General features: G+C 31.7%; 9 protein-coding genes across 9 annotated transcripts; 3 read left to right on the forward strand and 6 right to left on the reverse strand.

Annotated features, from left to right (window-relative positions):
• Nucleotides 1-36: 36 nt before the first annotated feature.
• Nucleotides 37-615, reverse strand: BN7_6462 (FMP46 family protein; the record flags this gene model as incomplete). The annotated part of the gene is made up of 1 exon (XM_011272981.1): nt 37-615. The coding sequence occupies one exon, from the start codon at nt 613-615 to the stop codon at nt 37-39; it is 579 nt and encodes a 192-aa protein (XP_011271283.1).
• A 320-nt stretch (nt 616-935) lies between these two features.
• BN7_6463 (Flavoprotein wrbA) lies at nt 936-1,541 on the reverse strand (the record flags this gene model as incomplete). Its single annotated transcript, XM_011272982.1, has 1 exon — nt 936-1,541. The coding sequence occupies one exon, from the start codon at nt 1,539-1,541 to the stop codon at nt 936-938; it is 606 nt and encodes a 201-aa protein (XP_011271284.1).
• A 226-nt stretch (nt 1,542-1,767) lies between these two features.
• NIT2 (putative hydrolase) lies at nt 1,768-2,664 on the reverse strand (the record flags this gene model as incomplete). Its single annotated transcript, XM_011272983.1, has 1 exon — nt 1,768-2,664. The coding sequence occupies one exon, from the start codon at nt 2,662-2,664 to the stop codon at nt 1,768-1,770; it is 897 nt and encodes a 298-aa protein (XP_011271285.1).
• Nucleotides 2,665-3,169: 505 nt separating this feature from the next.
• BN7_6465 (N-acetyltransferase family protein) lies at nt 3,170-3,799 on the forward strand (the record flags this gene model as incomplete). The annotated part of the gene is made up of 1 exon (XM_011272984.1): nt 3,170-3,799. The coding sequence occupies one exon, from the start codon at nt 3,170-3,172 to the stop codon at nt 3,797-3,799; it is 630 nt and encodes a 209-aa protein (XP_011271286.1).
• Nucleotides 3,800-3,866: 67 nt separating this feature from the next.
• Nucleotides 3,867-6,328, reverse strand: BN7_6466 (uncharacterized protein; the record flags this gene model as incomplete). Its single annotated transcript, XM_011272985.1, has 2 exons — nt 3,867-5,950; nt 6,019-6,328. 2 exons carry the CDS (start codon nt 6,326-6,328, stop codon nt 3,867-3,869), a joined length of 2,394 nt encoding a protein of 797 aa, XP_011271287.1.
• Nucleotides 6,329-6,875: 547 nt separating this feature from the next.
• Nucleotides 6,876-8,711, forward strand: BN7_6467 (uncharacterized protein; the record flags this gene model as incomplete). The annotated part of the gene is made up of 1 exon (XM_011272986.1): nt 6,876-8,711. The coding sequence occupies one exon, from the start codon at nt 6,876-6,878 to the stop codon at nt 8,709-8,711; it is 1,836 nt and encodes a 611-aa protein (XP_011271288.1).
• A 935-nt stretch (nt 8,712-9,646) lies between these two features.
• URA2 (bifunctional carbamoylphosphate synthetase/aspartate transcarbamylase) lies at nt 9,647-16,309 on the reverse strand (the record flags this gene model as incomplete). Its single annotated transcript, XM_011272987.1, has 1 exon — nt 9,647-16,309. One exon carries the CDS (start codon nt 16,307-16,309, stop codon nt 9,647-9,649), a length of 6,663 nt encoding a protein of 2,220 aa, XP_011271289.1.
• Nucleotides 16,310-18,398: 2,089 nt separating this feature from the next.
• On the forward strand, nt 18,399-21,857 carry TRK1 (Trk1p; the record flags this gene model as incomplete). The annotated part of the gene is made up of 1 exon (XM_011272988.1): nt 18,399-21,857. One exon carries the CDS (start codon nt 18,399-18,401, stop codon nt 21,855-21,857), a length of 3,459 nt encoding a protein of 1,152 aa, XP_011271290.1.
• A 501-nt stretch (nt 21,858-22,358) lies between these two features.
• PBS2 (mitogen-activated protein kinase kinase PBS2) lies at nt 22,359-24,332 on the reverse strand (the record flags this gene model as incomplete). The annotated part of the gene is made up of 1 exon (XM_011272989.1): nt 22,359-24,332. One exon carries the CDS (start codon nt 24,330-24,332, stop codon nt 22,359-22,361), a length of 1,974 nt encoding a protein of 657 aa, XP_011271291.1.
• Nucleotides 24,333-24,999: the final 667 nt, after the last annotated feature.

Genomic DNA, 24,999 nt, shown 5'->3' on the forward strand with positions numbered 1-24,999 from the left:
GAATATGTAGTAAAAAACATTAAGAATACTATTGGTTTAATCACCATTTGAATGATTTTCTGCACTATAATGTTTCAAGATACGATCCAATGAAGATTCATTATTTGCAATCAATTGATTATCCCAATCAATAATTAATGGAGGTTTAAACCAATCATTTTGTAATAATTCATCAAAATCTTTATTAATCAATTCAATTGTATCTTGTTCATCTGGAATCTCAATATCATTAGCATTAAACTTATTACCACCATTACCACCACTTGATGGTGATGATTCTCTTATAAATTTTGGGAAAACTTGAGTAAATGTTGCTTTTGAACTTGGATGAGTTTTAACAAATGATCTAATAATCTTCAATTGATCATAAGTCGGGAATCCTGCTTCAACTAATTCAATGTTATATTTTGCTCTAGGAGTTTTACTTTCAGAATCAGCATGTCCATTTAAAAATTTATCAAATATACCTTGTTTACCATCTGGATCTTTCTTAACATGATATGGTTTAACAGATTTTTGTAATTTTGATAATAAAGATTTAGAGATTGGTGATTGAGAATTGTTGAAGAAAGTGATGACACCTGGATTATTCTGAAGGGTCTTGAACATGGACATTGTTAACGTAATTGGGTTTCCTTGTTATTAAAATGAGTTTGTTGTTGATGAAATGTTGATTCCTATTTTGCCTCTTTAAATTTGCTTTTTTGCTGTCACGATGCAAGTGTCAAACAATTCTTATCGCGTGGGATGTGGGATACACAGTGGAGAAACTGTTTGATTAGGGCTTATCTACTGGTTTATGAAAGGGAATGTTATTTGGTAGATGGTGTTATGAAATATGAGCTCGTGGCTACTCAATGGTGTAATTTATATTCTGATATCTTGTATATTGATAGACTTTGTATATATAATTGTATAAATAATTGTGATCAAGATCACAACTTCTTCACTTGTTCAGCAAATTGAGCACCTTGATGATGGGCAATTTCTAATTCAAGCTTTGTAGGTTGACGACTACCATCACCACCAGCATATGTACCAGCACCCCAAGGAGAACCACCATGAACCTCATCTAAATTTGTCAAGAGTGGGAATGCTTTACCATAACCCAATGGGACATAAATAATACCATGATGAGTTAAAGTTGACAAATAATTCAAAGCAGTAACTTCTTGACCACCACCTGGTGTCCCTGTAGAGACAAATAATCCAGCAGCTTTACCTTGTAATGAAGATTTAGCCCATAATCCACCTGTACCATCCCAAAAACTTTTCCATTGTGATGGCATATTACCATATCTTGTTGGAATTCCAAATAAAAACGCATCATATTTGGTTAAAGTTTCATTATTTGCGATTGGATAAGATGGTTTTGGTGGCCGTGCTTTCAAAATATCCAATATATTTTGTGGTAAAGTTTCTTGAACTTGATAAATATCAGCTTTGGATCCAACACTTTCAATCCCTGTTTTAGCAGTTTCTGCTAATTTACCAATATGTCCGTATAACGAGTAGATGATGATTCCAATGTTTTTAGTCATGATTTAAAGCCAATTGAGTCAATAGATATAATAGTAGACGATAAATAGGATATTTCTATATATTATTCAAGGATTAAATGTGTATTTTATATATTTTCAATTTGTTTATATAAGTGTTGCTCCCGGTGTGCTCCATACATTACAAATGATTACTGTGCACACCATACTATTTATTACAAATAATTACAAAATTCAGATCTTCATATTTATAATCATTATACAATAATTACACATCATAACCGAAAACATCAGATCTTCTTTGTGACCATAATGGCATATTCTTACGAACAATTTCTAATTGATCTAAATCAATATCGGCTATAGCTAATGCAGTTTTACCAACATCAATATCACTAGTTTCTGCAATTATAGTACCCCAAGGATCAATAATTAAACTATGTCCATAACTAATTCTTGTTGGTTTAAAGTCAGTACCATTAGCTAAATCTTCCTCGTCTGGTGTATTATGAGGACCTGATTGTGCAGCCATTATAACATAACTTTGTGTATCAATTGCTCTTGATCTACCTAATAAATGCCAATGTGCAGCTCCGGTTCTAACAGTGAATGCACTTGGAAATGTTAAGATTTGTGCACCTAATGAACGTTGTCTTAATGCTAATTCTGGGAATCTAATATCATAACAAATCCCTAAAGCGACTTTACCTGCAATTGTATCAAATGGTGGTAATACTTGAGAACCTGGTTCAACACTTTCACTTTCTCTTAAAATTGGACCATTTGCAACATCAACATCAAATAAATGAATTTTTTGATATCTTTGAGTAATTTCACCCTTTTCATTAAACCAAATACTTGTATTTTGAGTTCTATCACTATTTGGACTTGGTTCATGAATACCAACATTAATATTAATGAATATACCTTTTGAATGTAAATCTTGTAATTTTTTTTGAATTTCAAGGACAAATGGTGATTCATCAATTGATTTAACTAATTTTTTGGAATGTGATGCATTTTTAGCTAAATAATCTGATGCTTCTGGTAAAAACAAGATCTTGATACCTAATTCAACAGCTTTGGAGATTAATTTAACCACAGTTTGTCCATTCTCAATAAGGGATGATGAAGAGTTCAATTGACCAGCTGCAACGAGAACCATGTTGTTTTATGTAATGATGTGTTGATTTAAGAACTGATTCTTTCCAATTGATAATATTTGATCTGAATATTGATGAATTGTGATCTAGCTCTTATCAATTAAGTCAAAAAGATTGTGGATTTTGATGAATAATTATGGCCGGTACTGATTTCTTTATCGGTTGTATACCCTAAAACAGTAGAACTTTTCATATATTTTGAAATTGATCAAGAAGAATATAAACCAAATATACAGCAGTTTTACCAATAGTTCATAGACTTCTTATTTATTAAAATTCAATCCTTGAACTCAAATGTTCAGATTCAAATGTTTTATACCCTTCGGATCAATCGACAAATTGGGAAACTTTGATAATTCAACGAAAAATCTCGAGAAAGTGATAAGACTTTTGACTCATTTGAAACCATTAACCAACACTTTAAAACCATCAACTCATCATCTCTTGACATCATACAAATCCTATTCAATTATTCTTTTCAAATAAATCTTTGTTCTATAATTCATTATGGTAGGTACGGGATCAGGACCATTATTACGCAAACCATTAGGTAAAGTAACAGAACCAAAAATCGTTACATTAAGAGATGGAACTAAAGCTACTGTTTATCCTATAAATTCAGTAGAAAAAATTCCTCAATCTTTATTCAATTATTTACATAAAGAATTTAATGAAGAATTAGATAGAGGTCAAACTTACCCATATTATCATCAACAATCATCTGAAGAATTTAAAGAATCTTGGTTTCAAGCTTTTGTTGCCATCATGTTAAAAGGTGAAAATCCAGGTCTTGGTGATGAATCAACAAATTGGGATGAATTATATTTGGGTACTTATTACATTAAACCAAATTACGCGGGTCGTTGTTCTCATAATTGTAATGCTGGATTCCTTGTTAGTACTAACTCAAGAGGTAAGGGGGTAGGTAAAGCTTTGGGTAAAACATATCTTGATTGGGCTCCAGTACTAGGATATACATATTCTGTTTTCAATTTGGTGTTTGTTACAAATGTTGCTAGTGTGAAGATATGGGATTCTTTAGGATTTGATCGTATTGGATTAGTACCAAAAGCTGCAGATCTTAAAGGTTATGATGAACCTGTTGATGCTATTCAATTTGGTAAGAGATTGGCATAAATTAATAAATAATATACAAATTAAATATATTATTAATACTTATAAATATACATAGATCGCATTGATTTCAATCATCAGGATGAAATTCATCTAGATCAAATTTATTCAAAATTTCATCATTATCAACTGAAGAACTACCAAAATCCACAATAAAACATTCATCTTTATTATTAAAACAATAATTTAAGTCATGCTTTTCTAAATCATTATGCTTGATACCAGCTAGCTCTAATAACTCAATTTGTTTATCGTAATTCTTTGACCTTTTGCTATTATTAATCTTGTTATCATTCATAAATTCAAGTTTCTCAAACAATAAAAAAGGACCATATAATGAATATTTACCTTCAAGAGTTAGATCATCAAACCATCCATATTGTAATACTTTTGCAGTTTTGATTTGATCTTCTTCATCATGGTTTAAATTCCATTCCTCAATTCTTTTGAACGCTATAAATTCTCTAACAAAACTTTGCTTAATTGTATTTAAAAAAAATGGATAAATATTCATATCTTCCAAAGATGCCAAAATATTTAATTCTGACTCATCGTATTCACCCATACATTCACAACTTGCAAGTATATCATAACCATAGCCTGTAACAAGATCATATAATCTTTTTGATTGATAAAGATCATAAATTTTACAAAATACGTTGGTATTAAACTTAATACCTGTCATATTAAACTGTTTTCTTGGTTCAAATGTTTCAAAACAATCCTTTGATGATAAAATTATTTTCAGACAGACCCCATTTGAGAATTGAGATAAAACTTTATATTGTTTAACTATGAGATCAACTTGTAATTTGAATACATCTTCAATATAAAAAGTGTTATCAGACTCCTTGATGTTGTATTCAAAATCATCATCTTTTGTTTCATATTGATCTGTAGAATAAAGCTTACCTGATCTTGTTCTTTTGCTAGGTGGACCTGTGATCTGATTGATATCAGAGCTCGAATGTAGTCTTGGTTTGTTTGAATATCTGGATCTTATTTTAACCCCATTTTCCATTAATTCAACCATAAAAGTACCATAATTTAGATCATCAAATTCATGTATTTTTTTATAAATTGATCCATCATAATCAAGTCCTTGATATGTAATAGTTGGTACCAAGTTCTTCAAATGTTCAAAAATATGCAAGCAAATCAAACCCTGTAAAGATATTGATCCCTGAGGTCTATGTTCTGTACTATTAAATTTAATGTATTTTAATGGAGCTTTTACCAATTCCACAGATTTCCCATTCTCATTACTTGACCAATGACCATTTTTATTTGGTAATTGGAAAAACAGTGTACTTGTAGCATCACTCATCATATATGAAGTAAACTCATTACTAATGAGGTATTGCAAGGTTTGAGTAAAAAGTTCATTCAACCTTACGAATTTATCATCAGGTGTCATATTAGCAGAGAGGAGATTGTCTTTGATCTGTATTCCTCCACACTTATAAGTAATACCACCTAATTTAAAATTGACAGAAACGTCTACTGACGTGTCAGTGAAAATTTCATTGTTTCTTAAGAATTCTGGGTAGGTTTTAAAGTCATTTGATAAACTCTCATAAAGATCTTTTGGAAAAACTCCTTCCAGGCTTTTAGAACTTGTACTATCAATTGAAAAAGAAGCATCCCAGTTTAATAATAATTTTCGAAAGAAGAAGAAAATTGGTTCAGTGAAACTATTTTTAAAGTAAAATTCTAGATATTGTTCAGTTGGTGGGTTTGTGGTGGACCTAGTTATGATATTATTCTCCAACTGGTGTATATATTGATTTAATACACTTTTGACAAAGTCCACTAAAGTATCATAATTGAACTTTTTCTTCAATATTGTTTTAACAAAATGATCAAACTGTAATATATTTGCTTTGAAATCTATTTTGGTTAGTTCCTCAACTCGATGAAACTCTACCAATTTGAAATCTCTTGAGAATCTCGAGATACTTCCTTTTGGTTTCCTCACAGTTTCCGGTTCTAAAGGTAGATGTTTTATTAATATATCAATATCGATTATAATAAACCACATTCCATAAAAATATTCTGGAATTTGACCATCACCAATCAATTTCAGTTCATCACCCAAATTTCCCAACTCCAGATCCGTTTTGGTTCTTGTTGAGCAGAAAACATCCACCATTTCTTTAAGTGCTAGTCAAACAATGTTAGTTACACTAGTAATCATTAACAATAAAAGATCAAATACAAACCTTTCAAAAGCTCCTCGGTATTGTGAGTATCAATGTAGTAATCTTTTGTTGGATCAATCTTGTCCTTTTGTCTTATTCTGAACAATTCTTGAAGTTGGAAATTGTAAAGGTTGGTATCCACGAAGCAGTGTTTGATACTCTGAATAGTGTCTTGAAGCAAAGTACCATTTTGCAAGAGATCATAAGGGAACCCTTCCAGTGCATTGGTCATGGTGCTATCAAGTTGTACTTCAATGTTCAGTGATTCAAATGTCAATAATTGAATCTTTAAATGGTAATTTGCAAAATAAATGAGTTGAGTACAAAACATTTATTATATGGTTATATTACAATTCTCACAATTCTACACTTTCATTACCGCATTCGGAAGTCTACCAATTCTTCCATCATGCCTTTTTTTACCCTTGAAAATGAAAATCTGATACCAATTTTTGAACTGCGCGTTAGCATCGAAAACAAATTTAAAAGGTAAACAACGTAATTGATTTGTTGAAAGGTTTAAATTGGATCGGCTCGTTGTGGAAAGAAAAAATTTTCCCTTCTCAATTCATATCCAACAACATCAAAATTCATTTCTTCAAGAGTTGAAACCCAAAAGATTATCAAAAAGAATACTTAAAAGCCATTAGGTTTGGGTATTTAACGTGCATAATTTTAGGATTTGTACTACAAATCTCAAATTTGGCGTTGAAGGCTGCTGGTTGAGTTTAAATTGGTTGAGTATTTCATTAAGGGGTATTAAAAGGGCTACAAAAGGGGTGCTTTAAAGGTGGTTTGCTGCTATCATAATCATTATAAGTTTTTATTTGGTATAAATAATTGAATATTACTATTCCGTACGAGAGAGAATTGCAAAAATGACAGATTATAGACCTGATCAACATTTCCCTGTTTTATTACCTCCTTATACTGTGTTGTTGAAGGATGGTGAAACCACGGCTACAATTTATCCAATTACAAATAATTTTCAATTACCACAAGGTTTATTAGCATTTTTAGCTGATGAATTTAATATGGAAATTGAAAGAGGTGATACTTTCCCATTTTTTGATACTTTAGATATTGAAGAATTTAAAAATTATTGGTTTGGTGCTTTTGCTGCTGTTATGGTTCTTGGTGATGAACCTCAATTAGATCGTCAAAGACAATGGGAAAAAGAATGTTTAGGTACTTTTTTCATAAAAGCTAATTTCCCAGGTCGTGCATCTCATATTTGTACTGGTGGATTTTTAGTTAATGCTGGGATTAGAGGTAAAGGTATTGGTAAAACTTTAACTGAATGTTTCTTAGATTGGGCTCCAAAAATTGGTTTCACTTCTGCTGTTTTTAATTTAATTTTTGAAACTAATGTTCAAACAAGAAGAATTTTTGAATCTTTAAATTTCAAAAGAATTGGTAAAATTAAATCTGCTGGTATTTTAAAAGATCATGAAGTTGCAGTTGATGCTATTATTTATGGTAAAGAATTGGTTCATCCAACTGAAAATCCACAGGGAACTTATAGATTTGATAAAATTAAATATTATTTGGAAACTGGTAGATATCCCCCATTAACTGATAGATCTGAAAAATCAAGATTAAGATCAAATGCTTCTCATTATAAATTAATCAATGGTAAATTGACTTTAAATGGTAGAGAAGTCATACCAGATCCAATTAGACAATTACAAATTTGTACCCAATATCATGCTGTTTCTCATGGTGGTATAAATAAGACTACTACTGCAATTGCTGACCGTTATCATTGGACAAGAATTAAAGATACAGTTGCTCAAGCTATAAGGAATTGTGATGAATGTAGAGATCCAATGAAATCTTTAGCTGCAAAGAAGAGAAGAGAAAATATTAACGTGGCTAATAATAAGAGACGTCAAAAATTACAATTACAACAACAAGCTCAGCAACAGCAACAAGTTCAACAACAACATGCTCAACAGCAACAAGCTCAACACAACCACCATCTTCAACAACAACAACAGCAGCAACAACATGCTCAGCATCATCAACAATCACCTGTTGAATCTCATCATGGTAGTTTGAAAAGTACACCTCATCATATTCAAACTTCAGATCATGATGAAGATCCTCAACTTCATCATCAACAACAACACCATCACCATCAACAACAGCAACAACATCATCAACAACACCATAACATTGATCATACCCAACAAGATATTGAAGCTATTGTAGCTGCATCATCACATTTACATCGTACTGATTCAAGTTTGTTACAAGCTGATTTAACCAATTTAGATGATCCATCAGGTATTTTTGCTGCTGTGGAAGCAGCTCAAAGATCAAGAGGTGTTATGCAACATGATTATACTCAGGATGATCTAACACCTAATCATCATCACCATCATCAACAACAACATCATCAACAACAACAATCTCATGATCAACAAAATGATGATAATTTGGCAAAGGAATATAGTGATAAAAATTTCTATGCTCAACAAAGTCGTCAATTCGAAAATGGTTTGAATCATTATACAAATTCAAATAATAATGAAAATGATAATGTTCAACAAAATGATGATATTCCTGTTGATCCTGAAGTTTCTGCATTTGATGATAATGGACAAAATGGTGAAGAAATTGAAATTGCAAAAGCTTTAATCCAAGCTAATGAAAGTGTTGATGAATCAGGTAATGGTCAAGAATCAGATGGTAATGACTTATTCAATTGATTTTTCGAAATCTATAGCTACTTACCCATCATATTCTGTGTTTTATCATATTTTTTTTATATAGTTAGTTTTGTTAGTTTTGTCATGTTTTAAGTTTTGTTTGTTTTTTTTTACCTAAAATATTTGTATTATATATCTAAGTTTGAATTGAAAAGGAGTTTTGGAGCTGTTTGTAATATTATATTGCTGTTTACAATTTTATACACACAACTTTTATTTTGTTAATTACTATAGTAAGTAATATATGATCTAGTTTTGATCTATAGCGTATTATTATGACTTATATATATGAACGTAGTAATACGAAGTATCTCTGAATCTTCATGCGAACTACTTGAACTTCAGGAAATCAATATTAATCACTACACTAGAGTGGTACGATCATATTCATATAATGAAATCATGAGATTAACAAACTCATAAACACGTACAGCTTGAACGAATACGTCCAGCTACCAAAATATATACCCTATACACACTAAACAAACAAATAAATAAATAAAACCAAAATAAACGTATACAACCTAAACATAAACAAACTCAATGAACAGAAAACATAAAATGAAGCTACGTACACAAAAGGCACGTAACAAACGAAATTGAGTTTAATAAATGAAGGCGTAATACATTCTACTCATGGTTTAAATTCTATAAACATGATAAAATAATAGTCTAAACAATTTTTTTTAATACTTAAATATGAAACCGAAAATGAAATGCAAATCTAATAACCTTCAAAAAAATTCATCTGTCAATGATTTAATTTAGCTATCAACCATAGCCAACAAACAATTCTCCAATATATTAATGAGTGGTCTCCAGTCACTCATAAGTTGAATAAAATGATTAAAAAGGCAAACTAAACCAAATAATATGATAATATGAAAAGAAATTAAACTCTATTTTTTTTTATGATGAACTTCTAGTTCTTTTTTTTATAAATCAACACCAATAACCATAGCTAATAAGGCCATACGGACATATAAACCATATCTCATTTGTCTGAAATAAGCAGCACGTTGATCGAAATCAACTTCTTCACGAATTTCATTAACACGAGGTAATGGATGCATAACAGCCATATGTTGTTTAGCATATGATAAAATTTTGTTATCAACAATGTATGAATCTTTCAATCTTAAGTATTGTTCTTTATCTTTGAATCTTTCTTCTTGAACTCTAGTACAGTATAAGATATCAGAATCAGCAATGATTTCTTTAGTTAATTCTTCAGATTCATTACCTAACATACCAGCTTGAATCAAATCTTGACGTAATGATTCTGGTAATTTTAATTCTTTTGGTGAGACCAAGTTAACACGAACTTGATAATGACTCAACAAACGACATAATGAATGAACTGGACGACCATATTTCAAATCACCCATGAAAGTAACAGTAATACCATTAACAGTACCTAATTCTTCACGAATAGTGAATAAATCTAAGAATGCTTGAGTTGGATGTTCACGAGAACCATTACCAGCATTCAAAATTGGAACTGGTGAGTATTTAGAAGCAACAGCAGCACTTGATTCTTCTGGATGACGTAAAACAATAGCATCTGAGTAACTAGCTAATGAACGAACAGTATCTTGTAAAGTTTCACCTTTTTTAACTGATGATGAATCAACTGCTAATGGGACTGTTCTACCACCTAAACGTTGCATAGCAGCATCAAATGAAGCTGAGGTACGAGTGGATGGTTCATAGAACAAGGTTGTTAATAAACGACCTTTCAATAAATCTAAAACACCATTTCTTTCAACTGATAATCTCATTTCTTGAGCAACAGAGAATAAAGCATGGAAATCAGAACGCTTGAAATCATTAACAGATAAGACTGAACGACGTAAGAATGGATTGTTACCACGGATAGTAGTAGCAATAGCACCTGGTGGTGAAAGTTCTCTTGGTGGACGAGATGAAACCAATTCAGTACCTTTAGATTCACCATCAACAATAACTTCTTCAGTTAAGTTTGATGGACGTGGTTGAGCATCAGCACTAAATGAGAATCTAGCTCTTCTGACTTGAGGACTTTGAGCTAAAGCAACATCATTGTTGAATTGTGGAGTTTGAACAACTGATAATCTCTTCTTGTAAGCTGAGTTATCAATACCTAAAGCTTGGTTGATAACTAATTCACCTTCCAAACAAACAGTTTGACCATGTAAATGAACACGTTCAACTCCACCTTTCAATTTACCTTCAAATGGGGACCAAATGTTGGCTGAATGTAAAGTAGAAGCAAGACGATCTAAGTCTAATTCAACAACTGAATCTTGTTCAGGTAAGTTGAAAATTTGAACTGGTTTAGTATGTAAACGTTCAACAATATCTTCAATAGTCAAACGACCAGAGTCAACAGCTGAGAATAATAATGGTAAAGCATCAGTAATACCTAAACCAGCAGTGACAGGTTTACCCAAGAATTTAGCTAAAACATATGGTAAAGTACCAACTGAAAAGGCATCAATATCTTTCAAACCAGCCCATAAAGCTTCTTGATCTTCTTTAGTTGGTAAGAATTTAGCATCTGGATGATCTTCTTGTGAAATAAATAATGAATAGATATTAACATCAACTGTAACATGTTCAGATTTTTCTTTAACCAATTTGATGATTTCTAAATCTGATTTTGATTGAACACCAGTAACATGGATTTTACGGTTGTTTAATGAAGCTAATAACAATAATGAAGCTAAATCAGTAGATTTGGCATCAGTGATGATTGGTTTGTTTTCTGGCCATGAAGCAAAGTGACCTGAAACATCTGAAACAGTACTGTTGGTGAAATCATTGAATGGTAAGAATAATGAACCGACATTGTTAGCAATTTGAGAAACTTGAGATTCATTACCTTTAGTAGCAGCAACAGACAAAGTGTAATCAGTGAAACCAGAATCTGATAGTAATTGAGCAGTATCATTCAATGATGAAGCATCAGAAACGTTAATACCATCTAAAGTAACTGGTAAAACATTGTTGTAAGTGAAACCTGAAACTAATGAAGCACTAGTTGATTGTTCAAAATCTTTTGAAGTTTCAAATGATGGAATGAATGATGAAATGTTAACTAAACCTGGAATTGAAACAGTTCTGTGAGAAGTTTGTGCATCAATGTTTGAAACTTCTAATGATAAGTTACGTGATAAAGCTTCAATCAATAATTTAGCATTCTTAACATTAGTAACTAATGGAATAGAATAATCAACAGCCATACGACGAGTTTGGTAACCTTTTGAAACATAGTTAGCTGGACGACGGTATCTGTTAGCAGATGGTAAATTGATGTATAAATCAATCAAGTTGTTAGCTAAATGTTGAGTCAATGAGAATTCTGATCTTTGTTCATCAGCATCAGCTAAGATTTCCAAGTATTGAACTGGGATACCATGTTCTTGAATGAAATCAGCAGTACCAGCAGTAGCAAATAAGTTGTAACCTAATTCACTTAATTTTTTAACTGATGGTAATAATTCAACTTTTTCTTTATAAGAACCAATAGATAACAAAATGTTTTTCTTTGGTAAATGGAAACCAGTTGAAATTAAAGATTTCAAATAAGCTTCATATTTGTTGTGACCAAAAGTAGCAACTTCACCAGTAGAAGCCATTTCAACACCTAAGATTGGATCAGCACCGGCTAAACGTGGGAAAGAGAATTGAGGAACTTTAACACCACAGTAATCTTCTGGTAATTTTTCTAATGGATAAGGATCAACTGGGAAACCCATAATAGCTTTGGTGGCCATTTCAATCAAGTTGGTACCAACAACCTTAGAAATAAATGGGAATGAACGAGAAGCACGAACATTACATTCAATAACTTTGATTTCATTGTTTTTAGCGATGAATTGAATGTTGTAAGGACCAGTGATGTTCAAAGCTTGACCAATCTTAGCAGTAGCAACAACAATACGTTTAACAGTTTCCTTATCTAAATCTTGTGGTGGAACAATTAAAGTAGCATCACCTGAATGGACACCAGCATTTTCAACATGTTCAGAAACAACATGCATGATCAAGTTACCATCTTTAGCAACAGCATCCATTTCAATTTCTTTAGCATTTTCAATATATTTGGTGATAACAACTGGATATTCACGTGAAACTTCAACAGCTTGGTTCAAGTATGAAGCTAAATCATCTTTAGTATAGACAGTGTTCATAGCAGCACCTGATAAGACATAAGATGGACGAACCAAAACTGGATAACCAACATTATCAGCAAAAGATTCAGCTTCATCAATAGAAGTCAATTCCTTCCAAGCTGGTTGATCAACACCAATACGATCCAACATACGAGAGAATTTGTAACGATTTTCAGCTGAATCAATCATTTCTGGTGAAGTACCTAAGATTTTAACATTGTTTCTGTGCAATGGTAAAGCAATGTTGTTTGAGGTTTGACCACCCATAGAAATAACAACACCTGAAGATTCTTCTAATTCATAGATATCCAAGATACGTTCTAAGTTGATGGTTTCAAAGTATAATCTATCAGCTTCATCATAATCTGTTGAAACAGTTTCTGGATTGTAGTTAATCATAATGGTTTTAGTACCTTGAGCACGTAAAGTTCTAACGGCTGTAACAGCACACCAATCGAATTCAACTGAAGAACCAATACGGTAAACACCTGAACCAAGAACCATAACACCATGATCATCAAATTTAACATCATGAGAATCAGCATTATAAGTGATGTATAAGTAGTTGGTGAAAGCTGGGAATTCAGCAGCAACAGTATCAATTTGTTTAACAAATGGAGTGATACCAAATTCTTTTCTAACACGTCTAACAGCTAATTCATTAGAACCAACAAATTTAGCAATTTGTCTATCTTCAAAACCTAATTGTTTAGCTTCACGAATAACTAAAGCAGTTAATTTTTCAATTGAACCATATGATTCAATGTGTTTGGAGAAATTGATTAAACAATTTAATTTATTCAAGAACCATTTATCAATGTTTGTTAATTCCCAAACTTTATGAACTGAATAACCGGAGTATAAAGCATTAGCAATAGCGAATAAACGTTGATCAGATGGAGTTTGTAATTCTGAATCAATATCAATAGACATCAAAGCTTCAGTTTGATTGAAACCTAAGTTTTGGTAATCAACAGATCTAATAGCCTTTTGAATAGCTTCTTCAAAAGTTCTACCAATTGACATAACTTCACCAACAGATTTCATTGATGATGATAATAAAGTTGAAACTCTAGTGAATTTTTTCAAATCCCATCTTGGAATTTTAACAACAACATAATCTAATGATGGTTCGAAACAAGCACAAGTAACTTTAGTAACAGAGTTTTTAACTTCATTTAATGGAATGTTCAAACCTAATTTAGCAGCAATGAAAGCTAATGGATAACCAGTTGCTTTTGAAGCTAAAGCTGAAGAACGTGATAAACGAGCATTAACTTCAATAATACAGTATTCTTTTGATTCTGGATTCAAAGCATATTGAATGTTACATTCACCAACAACACCTAAATGTCTAATGACATTAACAGCAGTTGTTCTTAACATGTTATAATCTTCATCTGATAATGTTTGAGATGGAGCAACAACAATAGAATCACCAGTATGAATACCTAATGGATCAAAATTTTCCATATTACAAACTGTGATACAGTTATCATAAGCATCACGAACAACTTCATATTCAATTTCTTTCCAACCTTTCATTGATCTTTCAACTAAAACTTGTGGAGAAGCAGCAAAAGCCTTGTTACATAAATCAATTAATTCTTCTTTGTTATTGGCGAAACCTGAACCTAAACCACCTAAGGCATAAGCAGCACGAACAATAACTGGGAATCCAATATCTTTAACTGCATCTAAAGCTTCATCAACAGTTGAAGCAGAAGCTGATTTAGCACATTTTTCATCAATTTCATCCATTGCTCTAGCGAATAATTCACGATCTTCAGTAGTAATAACGGTATCAATTGGAGTACCTAAGACTTTAACACCTAAAGATTCAAATTCATCTTTCAAAGCAATACCAACACTTAAAGCGGTTTGACCACCAAAAGTAGCATAAATAGCATCTGGTTTTTCATGTTTAATAACTTTACGAACAAAATCTGGGGTGACTGGTAAGAAATAAACTTTATCAGCTAAACCTTTTGAAGTTTGAATAGTAGCAATGTTTGGATTAATCAAAATGGTATAGATACCTTCTTCTTTCAAAGCTTTAATAGCTTGAGAACCTGAATAATCGAATTCACCAGCTTGACCAATTGATAAACCACCTGAACCTAAGACTAAAACTTTCTTTGGGTGTAATCTTGGTGATTTGGCCAAGTTATCTTGTAATTGACCACCTGGGAATGAAACTGATTTCAAAGTTTTGGAAGTTTTATGATCTAAAACAGATTGAATAAAAGTATCAAATAAAAATTCAGTATCTCTTGGACCTGGGGTAGATTCTGGATGGAATTGAACAGAGAAATATGGTAATTCTGAATGATAAATACCTTCATTTGAACCATCGTTAGCATTGACAAATAATTCTTTCCAACCGTTTTTCAAAGTGGTAGTATCAACAGCATAACCATGATTTTGAGAAGTAATATAACAACGACCTGAAATGGTTGAAGTACATGGAATGTTATGACCTCTGTTACCGAATTTTAATTTAATAGTTGAAGCACCTGAAGCTCTAGCTAATAATTGATGACCAAGACAAATACCGAAAACTGGAGTCTTTTTGGATTCTAAAACTTTGGTCAATTGTTCCACAGTGGAATCCATAACTGAAGGATCACCAGGACCGTTAGAAATGAATAAACCATCATACTCTTCAGATGAAATATCATGATCCCATGGGACAACTTTTAATTCAACACCACGTCTAACAAAACAACGGATTTGATTGAATTTCATACCAACATCAACAGCCAAGATTCTTAAAGTTTTACCATCTGGACCTTTAATAGCATTTTCAGTTGATGGAGTATATAAAACAGGTTTATCAGTTGAAACTTTAGCAACTAAATTTTTAACATTTGGATCATCCCATTCAGGAATTTCAAAATGAGATTTCCAATTTAATGAAGCAGCTTCTTCAACTGAAGCTTTATCAGATTGAACAGCAATACGACCTAACATTGAACCAGAAGTTCTTAAATGTTTGGTTAAAGCTCTAGTATCAACACCATAGATAGCTGGGATGTTTTGTTCTTTTAACCATGAACCTAATGAAGATTTAGCTAAGAAATGAGAGAATTCTTCAGTATAATGAGCAACAACTAAACCAGAAATATGGATTTTTGAAGATTCAAAATATTTTGGAATTTGTGGAACATCTTCATCTTTTAATTCACGATCTGGAACACCATAATTACCAACTAATGGATAAGTGATGACTAAAATTTGACCTTCATAAGAAGGATCAGTAATTGATTCTGGATAACCAACCATACCAGTTTGGAAAACTAATTCACCAGCAGATGCAACTTCAGAACCGAAGGAATAACCTTCCAAGACAGTACCATCTTTTAATTCTAAAGCCATTAAACGGTTACCAGTTGACTCCATTGGAGGAGAAATTGGAGCAGAAGGGACGATTGAAGCCATGATTTCTCAAAAGAATAGAAATAAAGAAAAAATTAACTGGAATATGAATCTAATCAAATTGTTAGAAAATGTATTAATACTACAGGAATATAGATTGATTAGAAAAAAGACTTGAATATTAGAGTTATGGGTCAAACATGATGAATGAAAAATCTGGGGATCAACTCCAACAATTGTTGCCACTAGTTCGTTTTGCATCAAACAGCATGACAATTGATCAATTGGTATCAATTGAATTCCCATAAATCATGTTTGAAGCCCAATTGGATTTAAAAGATTATAAATCTCTTTCTCTCTCATACTCGCATCTTATTTCAAATCTATATTCCTAGTCATAAGACCCATCAACAAAACTTACCAAAGAAACTTTTTTCTTGAAACTCTTAAATCAAATGAACTTTATTATCAGAAGTGATTGATTGATTTTCTTTTCTTAATTATAGAATCTGGAGACTTGATTCTATTTTGTAATTGAAAAAAAAAATTAATAACCTTGCAAGATCTGGAGTAGAAATTGTACTTTTTTGATTAAACTGGTGACAATATAGCTCTGGAGACTTTTCAATTCAAGAGAGTTCTAGTTCTAGAATGGAGAAACCAAGAAGATTTGAAAAAGGAGCTTTCTGAGAGAGAGAAAGAGAGAGAGAAGGAGAAGAAGAGAGAGAGAAAGAATATGAAAGTAAAGTTTATTAGTTGTTTAAAAATGGTGATTTTAAAATTTTTTTATACTGAAAAGAAACGAAAAAAATTTTCTGAAAAATTAATTTTTGCGCAATTCGAGTTTTCGCGTCAAATGCAATAGGGTAATACGAAGAGACATGACGTAAAAGCCGGAATATTTAATGGTTTATAAGTAGTTAATCCTGGTGATTTTGGAGAATAAATTGAGTGTAGGTAAGTTTATATACGTTAGATTAAGTTAGTGTATCAAAATTGTGTTTCAATGGTGTTTTAACCACTCAAATCAAGGTTCATTTGATCTTGTTCAACCCTGATGGAAACTTGATTATGTCAAAATTTTCACGCCAATTACGCAAAATTCTACGCCAATCTGTGCTGCTTTGGATTGTTTCATCAAATTTGCATGAACTTTTGCATAAATTTGTCATAATCGAAGTCAAATGAAGAGCAAAATCAGTGTAAAACAGTTCAAATTTGATTGATGAATCATAATGGATCTGCTGGTAATACATTTATTATTTTGTTTGAGGTCTGTTGAAGTTTTAAGGGCTTCACTTTGATTTGAATTCGTAGTCTTGTTCGATAGTTCTTCATTGAGAATTGTGTGCTACAATGGTGGTAATAGATTATGAATGAACTATGAGTAATACTAGATCAGATACTTGATAGAGTCAGTGTTCGTATTTCCATTTGGGTATGACAGCTCCTCGCTACAGAGAAACGCAAGGCTCAAGCTGGTTCAAGCTGGTCTTCTGACCAGTGAAAAGCGGTACAATTGTTGACTCTGTGATCAGTAATCAGGTACGCAGAGAGCAGAAAGTCACCAATGGCAAAGTAAACTCTACAACAATTCGACCACCATAGACTCACTACACTGTTCTCGTCACCCATGGATAACCGAGTAAATAGATTGTATCGTTTAATTTGAGCTTTTTCATGATATCACATAATTTTCCAGCTTTAAACTTTTCCCAAAAATTGTGACATAAAAAAAATTTCAATTAAAAGTCCGCGAATTTTCTTGTTTTTGTTTTGGCGGCTTCAAAATTAATTTAAACGTTTTTGTTTTTGAAAGGCTTTAACAAGTAGAAATTGACTGGATATTCGAAGCGCTAAGCAGGTTTTGGTGACTGAAAGGTGCTTTCTTAGGTTGTTCAAAAGGTCTGTGTGCTGGCTCATTGACTGGGTGCTTGTGAGAATCATTTCCCAAGTTGACCGCTGCTTATTGGGCTTTATTCCACTTGGTTTACTGTATGGGACTGTCCGTTAAAAGATCGCTTATATAGCATTTGCTCATTTATTCATTATCCAGCTTTCCAAGGAATCAGGGGTTAACTTCATCGTTAGTACTGCTGCTATTGTTCGTACTGCTGCTGCTGCTGCTACTTCCACTAAACTATAACCCAAAATGGCTGGATTCAATATCATGAAATTGGTACGACCTACCAAAACTTCTAATAATCAAGATCAAGATCAAGATCATGGTAATAACATTAATCCTAATAGAAGAAGGTCTATAGGTTCAATCAACTTCATAACAAAGAAAACTTGGGGCTGGAAAATAAGAGATGCAGTTGCTTCTTTAGAAGATCTATTTGGTCCTTATCTTAAGAAAATCTTTCCTTCATTCATTGCAGTTCATTATTTTTACATCATTTCAATAGCAATACTGGGTTCAATCTTTATTTATCCTGTTAAAAATATTCATTATATTGATGCTTTATTCTTTGCATCTGGTGCTGCTACTCAAGCTGGTCTAAACACTTTAGATGCAAACGTCTTGACTTTATATCAACAAATTATTATTTATATATTTTGCTGCTTAGCAACTCCAATTTTCATTCATGGTTCATTAAGTTTTTTAAGACTTTATTGGTTTGAACGTTATTTTGATGATATTAGAGAAACTTCAAAACATAATTTCAAAATGAGAAGAACTGCTACAATGATGGCTAGAACTCAATCAATGGAACGTGCTAAAACTGCAGAATCTCAAAGATCTAGAACTCCAGGGAACAATAGATCAAGAAATTTAAGTAAAACAACAACAAATAATAATAACAATAATAATAATATACCATTGACAGGTTATAGTTCTAGAACTGTTTTTGAAAATTCACCAGATATTGAACAAACAGGTGAATATCCAGAAGTTAAAGATTCTGATACAAGTTCCTCAGAAATGGTTAATACAAACCCAATCCCATTAACACAATCAACTCCAGCTGTCAATCAAACTCAATCACCTCCTAGAGTTTCAAGTCCATCACCAATGCCAATGCAACAGAGTAGTTATAATAACTCTGTTGAACATATATCTGAACCTAGTTCTGATGATGATCATGAAAATAACCATTTACCTCCAGAATCAAGATCAATAAATCCTCATAGAGTTGATGATGATCTTAATGATGAAGTTGATATAAGTCATACAAAATCATCTCCAAATATTAAATTTGGTGATTTACCAAATCCAAGAAATCATGATGTTGAACCAAGAGATGTTTTCATGTCAATTGCAATGTTGAGTAATAATCAAAAAAGAGAAACTCATGATGATGAACATGAAGGTCCTGCTCTTGTGATTGGTGGACCTGCTGAAAGAGAACCTCCAATTAGACAAAATTCAACTTCTGCAATTCAATTTGATTTGAAAAAACCAAAACATGAAAGAAAGAAACATTTGAAAAAATCTAATAATCATCATCATAGATCAAGTTTTAATGCTTTTAAATTTGGTCATCATCAAAGATCACATTCAAATGCTTCAAGTCACAGTAATGAAAGAGATATTGATTCTGTACTGGATAACGATTATTTATCCGATGCTTCAAATGATGAAGAACATCGTTTGAAAAAAGCTCAATCAAATTTACAATTACCTTCATCTGATCAAACAGGTGGTTCAAAATTTAATAAAAGATCAAATACATTAGATGTTACATCAAATAAACATTCATTATTATCAAAATCTCCAACTTTTGAAAAAATGATTAAACAAAAATTGAAAAAACCAATTTTAGGTAGAAGAAGATTTTCTAGTTCTGCAATTACTGATGACACAATGGACTCTTCAGGATCTGATACTGAAACAGATGATGATTTTGATGATAATTCATTAATTAGAAATATGACTACAAATTATCTTTCATGGAACCCAAAAATTGGTAGAAATTCTACTTTTGTTAACCTTTCAGAAGAACAAAAGGAAGAATTAGGTGGTGTTGAATATAGAGCTATTAAATTATTAGCTAAAATTTTATTATTTTATTATGTTGGATTTCATATTTTGGGATTTTTATTTTTAGTTCCTTGGGTTGTAACTAAAAATTCTTATCAATCACATATTAGAGAAAGTGGTGTCACGTTAACTTGGTGGGGGTTCTTCACTTCAATGTCCTCCTTTAATGATTTAGGATTTACATTAACACCAGATAGTATGAACTCATTCAATACTTCAATTTATACTTTATTAGTTTCTGCTGTTTTAATTGTTATTGGTAATACTGGGTTTCCAATCTTATTACGTTTTATAATTTGGGTTTGTTTTAAATTTGCAAGAGATTTATCATTGTTTAAAGAATCTTTAGGCTTTTTATTAGATCATCCTCGTCGTTGTTTTACACTTTTATTCCCTTCTGCTCCAACTTGGTGGTTATTATTCATTTTGGTTGTTATGAATGCCGTGGATTTAATCTTGTTTGTTATTTTGGATTTGAATGCTGCTGTTGTTAAAGCACTACCTGTAAATATCCGTATCTTAAATGGGTTTTATCAAGCTATAAGTACTAGAACTGCTGGTTTTGCATGTATTGATTTATCACAATTACATCCTGGTGTTCAAGTTAGTTATATGGTTATGATGTATATTTCTGTTTTACCATTAGCTATTTCTATTAGAAGAACAAATGTTTATGAAGAACAATCATTAGGTGTTTATGCAGGTAATAATGAAAATAATGATGAAGATCAACAAAAGGCAACTCAATTCATTGGTGCACATTTAAGAAAACAACTTTCATTTGATTTATGGTTTGTTTTCATGGGTCTTTTCATTATTTGTATTGCTGAAGGTGGGAAAATACAAGATGATTCATTACCAGATTTTAATGTTTTCTCAGTTTTATTTGAAGTTGTTAGTGCATATGGTACTGTGGGATTGTCATTAGGCTATCCAGGTACAACACCATCTTTTTCTGGACAATTTGGTGTTATTTCCAAACTTGTTATTATTGCAATGATGATTAGAGGAAGACATAGAGGTTTACCATATTCATTAGATCGTGCTATTATGTTACCATCAGAAAAAATGGAAATTAGAGATAGATATCAAGATTTACATGCTGGTAATCATTTACAAAGGGCTGAAACTATTGGTAGTATGGGAGACCCTGTTGTTACATTTTTCAAAAATGCTACACCAAATATTCTTAAGAATCGTTTTAAAAGACCTTCATTTTTGAGTGGTAGTAGCTCACAGCCATTCAGAACTAATACAAGAGGAAATAGCTATGTTTCAGGATCTAATCAAAATCCACCTCAACCAGTTCAATTTAGTCTAGCTGATAATCAAAATGATAACAATATCAACTCTAATAATATTGTTAATAATGATAATCATATTGGATTCAAAGATGTTCATTTTGGTAATAAACCTATTAATAATCATGAATATAACCAAGAATCTCATGAATTGAACGATTTAGATTATGCGCATTTAAATAGGGAAAATCATAATGATGTCGACCAAGGTAATCTAGATGATGGTATTGATCAAAGAGATTATAGTGTTACTAGATCAGAGACATTTGGGGGTGATGAAGCAACAGATTTAGGTCCAAGAAGAAACTCTAATGTTACATTTTAATTTAAGTCATATTTGTTTTTTAAGTTTTGAATATATTTTGAAGATCGTTTTAAGTTTGTTTTCATTTTTATAGGTTTATTATATATAGATTTAGTTTTTGCATATATGTTTAATTCACACGTTTTACATCATGAGATACAACATATAAAAAAGTACGTTCTCTATAGTACAATAATCAATTTGTAAGATCTACATTAGTATAATGCACTGATAACTTATTGACTGATGGAAGTTCATAAATAAGAATATAATTTATATATGTATATCTATCATGACAAGATTTCATGTCAATCATTTTAAAATAATCAAAACATGAAAATCCAATAAATTCAAATATTTAATCTGGATTAGAAAATAATAAAGTAATAAGAAAACAAAGAAGAAAATTCAAAAAAAAAAAAGTATAATATAAATTGGCATCAAAATTCGTTAACGTGAAGCTGAAAATAAAAATAAAAATCATCAATCGATCATTGGTTATTCGATGTTATTTGATTTATTTTAATTCCTTTGTGGAGCACCACCTCTATGCAATGCAGGTGTTTTCAGTCTTTGGTTTAATTCTTCAATATTAGCTTCATCATTTTTGGCTTTATTTGAAGAATTTTCTCTCAATTTACTTGAAATATAAATACCCATTTGGACATCAATGTTTCTATATTTCACTAACCAAGGATGTTGTAATAATTTTGTATAAGTTGGTCTTCTATTTGGATTCTTAGCAAGACATTGACCAACAAAATCTTTTGCGTTTGATGAGTAGTCTTCTGGTAATGCTGGAGGTTCACCATCAACAATGGCACTCAACTGACTGAAAATATTATCATAAGTTTCAGGAGGATATGGATATGAACCTTTTGCAGTTTCCAACATTGTTAAACCTAATGACCAAATATCAGATTGAACTGAGTATGTGTTATCATCAGGACTTAATGATTTAATTCTTTCTGGTGCCATATATGATTGACAACCAATGTTTGTTTTGGCTAATGAAGCAACTAAATTACCTGAAACACCAAAATCACAAAGTTTAACTTTACCTGAGCTGCTCACCAATATATTTGTTGGTTTAACATCTCTATGTATAATATTATGGTTATCTTTTAATTCCATTAAACCTCTAATGACAGATTCTGTAACATAAGCTAGATGGGATTCATCAACACCATTTCCATAAATTTTATCTAATGAACCACCATCCATATATTCCATACACATGTAAACTGCACCTTCAACGAAAAAGGCACCATAAAAATCCACAATGAAAGGACTGTTACATTTATGTAAAACTTCTAATTCCATCAAAATTTGTCTAAATTTTCCTTCATCCAATTCTAAACGAACTTCTTTCATAGCCATAGTAATACCAGTTGGTTTATGTAAAACTTTTGTAACTGTACCATAATTACCACGACCTAATTCTTCAATAAATTCTAATTCATCACTAGAAATTCTAAAAGATGAACCGGAACTGAAATCAACACCTTTAGAATCTAATGATAATTTACCTTTGAAGTTCAATGAACCTGATTTGATATCAATATATTTAGAATAGTTAGCAAATAAACCTTTCAATTGCATAGATTGTTGAGCTGGTAATTTCCCTTTCTTTTCAATCAGATTTGTAACAGAACCTGAACTTTTCATTGACGGTACCACTGGTTTTTTACTTCCATTGGTTTGTGAACTTTCTGATGATGATTTTATGGATGATTGGGTTTCAGAAGTAGATGAAGTTGATGATTGATCTTCGTTATTTAAAGAAGGTAATCCACCAGGTAATTTCATACCTCTTCTCATTGATAAGGATGGTTTAGCTTTTGGTAATCTAGCAGCAACTTGAGGACTAACTTGAGAATTTATTGGTAGTGATGGAGCTGGTCTAACTGGGTTTAAACTTTTATCATTCAATGGATGTGTAGAATTTGATGATTGAGAAAGACTTGGTGGTGTACCAGGTAATGGTGGTAAAGGTTTTTCAGCCTTCTTATTTTGTTGTAGTGATTTCTTCCTACTTAATCCTAAAGCTATTGGTGGAGTTGATAAGCTTCCTGTACCTTCTGGTAAATTTGGTGGGCTCATTAAAGGTGTTGAGTTTGTTGATAAACTCAATGGTGAAGGATTCTTATGATCTTCATGATTTGTGGTTAGGATTGATCCAGTTGTAGCGTTAGTTTTCAAAACAGGTTGTTCTTGATTATTTTGAGCTGATTTGGATTGACGTTGTTCTTGAAAAGCTAACAATTTTGCTTGAATATCAGCGTTGATATTGGATGTATAAGTACTTGAACTTCTTGGTGATTTGAAAGATGAATGATTATTATCATTACCATGGGATGATGATGCTGTTGACGTTGGAGCGGTTGAGTTTGATGTTGTTGCAGAAGTTGTTGTTGATGGATGTTGAGAGGAATTCAAAGAAAGGGAATCAAGTTTTAGCTCGGAATCAGCAATATTTCTTCTATAATCCGACATTTTTGTTTAAGCTATTATTATTAATGATTCAAAATAGAGCTAATAAATGAAAACTAGAACTGAAATTAATGTGTGTGTGTGTGTTCCCAAATAGTGATATTGATTAGATTTGGAAAGGAATGCAAAAAATGAAATATAATTGTAATGAAATTTTTGATGATTAATCTGTAATATATTTATATTATAGCACAATTATGAGAAGACAATACTTTCAGCTGCTGGAAGGATGATGGAAATCAAAGGAATGAACTAGCAGTGTGAATATAAGGCAATCTGTGTGCTTTGTTTGGTTTAATTCAAGTATGAACAGTGTTGAAATGGTTTTGATTTGTTGCCGCTGTTCTTTAGTTAATAATCTTTAGGCTTCTCCTTTGGGCGCTAAACGTACTAATGGGCAAAGTAAATGCTGATCTGTTTAGTTCTTTATTGGGCGCTTGAGCAGGAGTGTGCTGTGGAGTATTGATTGAAGATGAACGTGTGCACTTATTGATGACAATAGATGAATTTGATCCAAAATTGATGATAAATTGTAATGTTTTTCTTGTTGATAATTTTTATTATTTTGTAACAAAGATGGAACTTTTTGAACTTCAACTTCAAGTTTGTTAATTTCAGGAAAGCAAAAATTGTTCGCGCACTCAGCAAAAAAATTGTACTATACTAATAG

Source organism: Wickerhamomyces ciferrii, contig 00277 (assembly GCF_000313485.1).
Source record: "Wickerhamomyces ciferrii WGS project CAIF00000000 data, strain NRRL Y-1031 F-60-10, contig 00277, whole genome shotgun sequence".
NCBI classification, from domain to species: Eukaryota; Fungi; Ascomycota; class Saccharomycetes; order Phaffomycetales; family Wickerhamomycetaceae; genus Hansenula; species Hansenula ciferrii.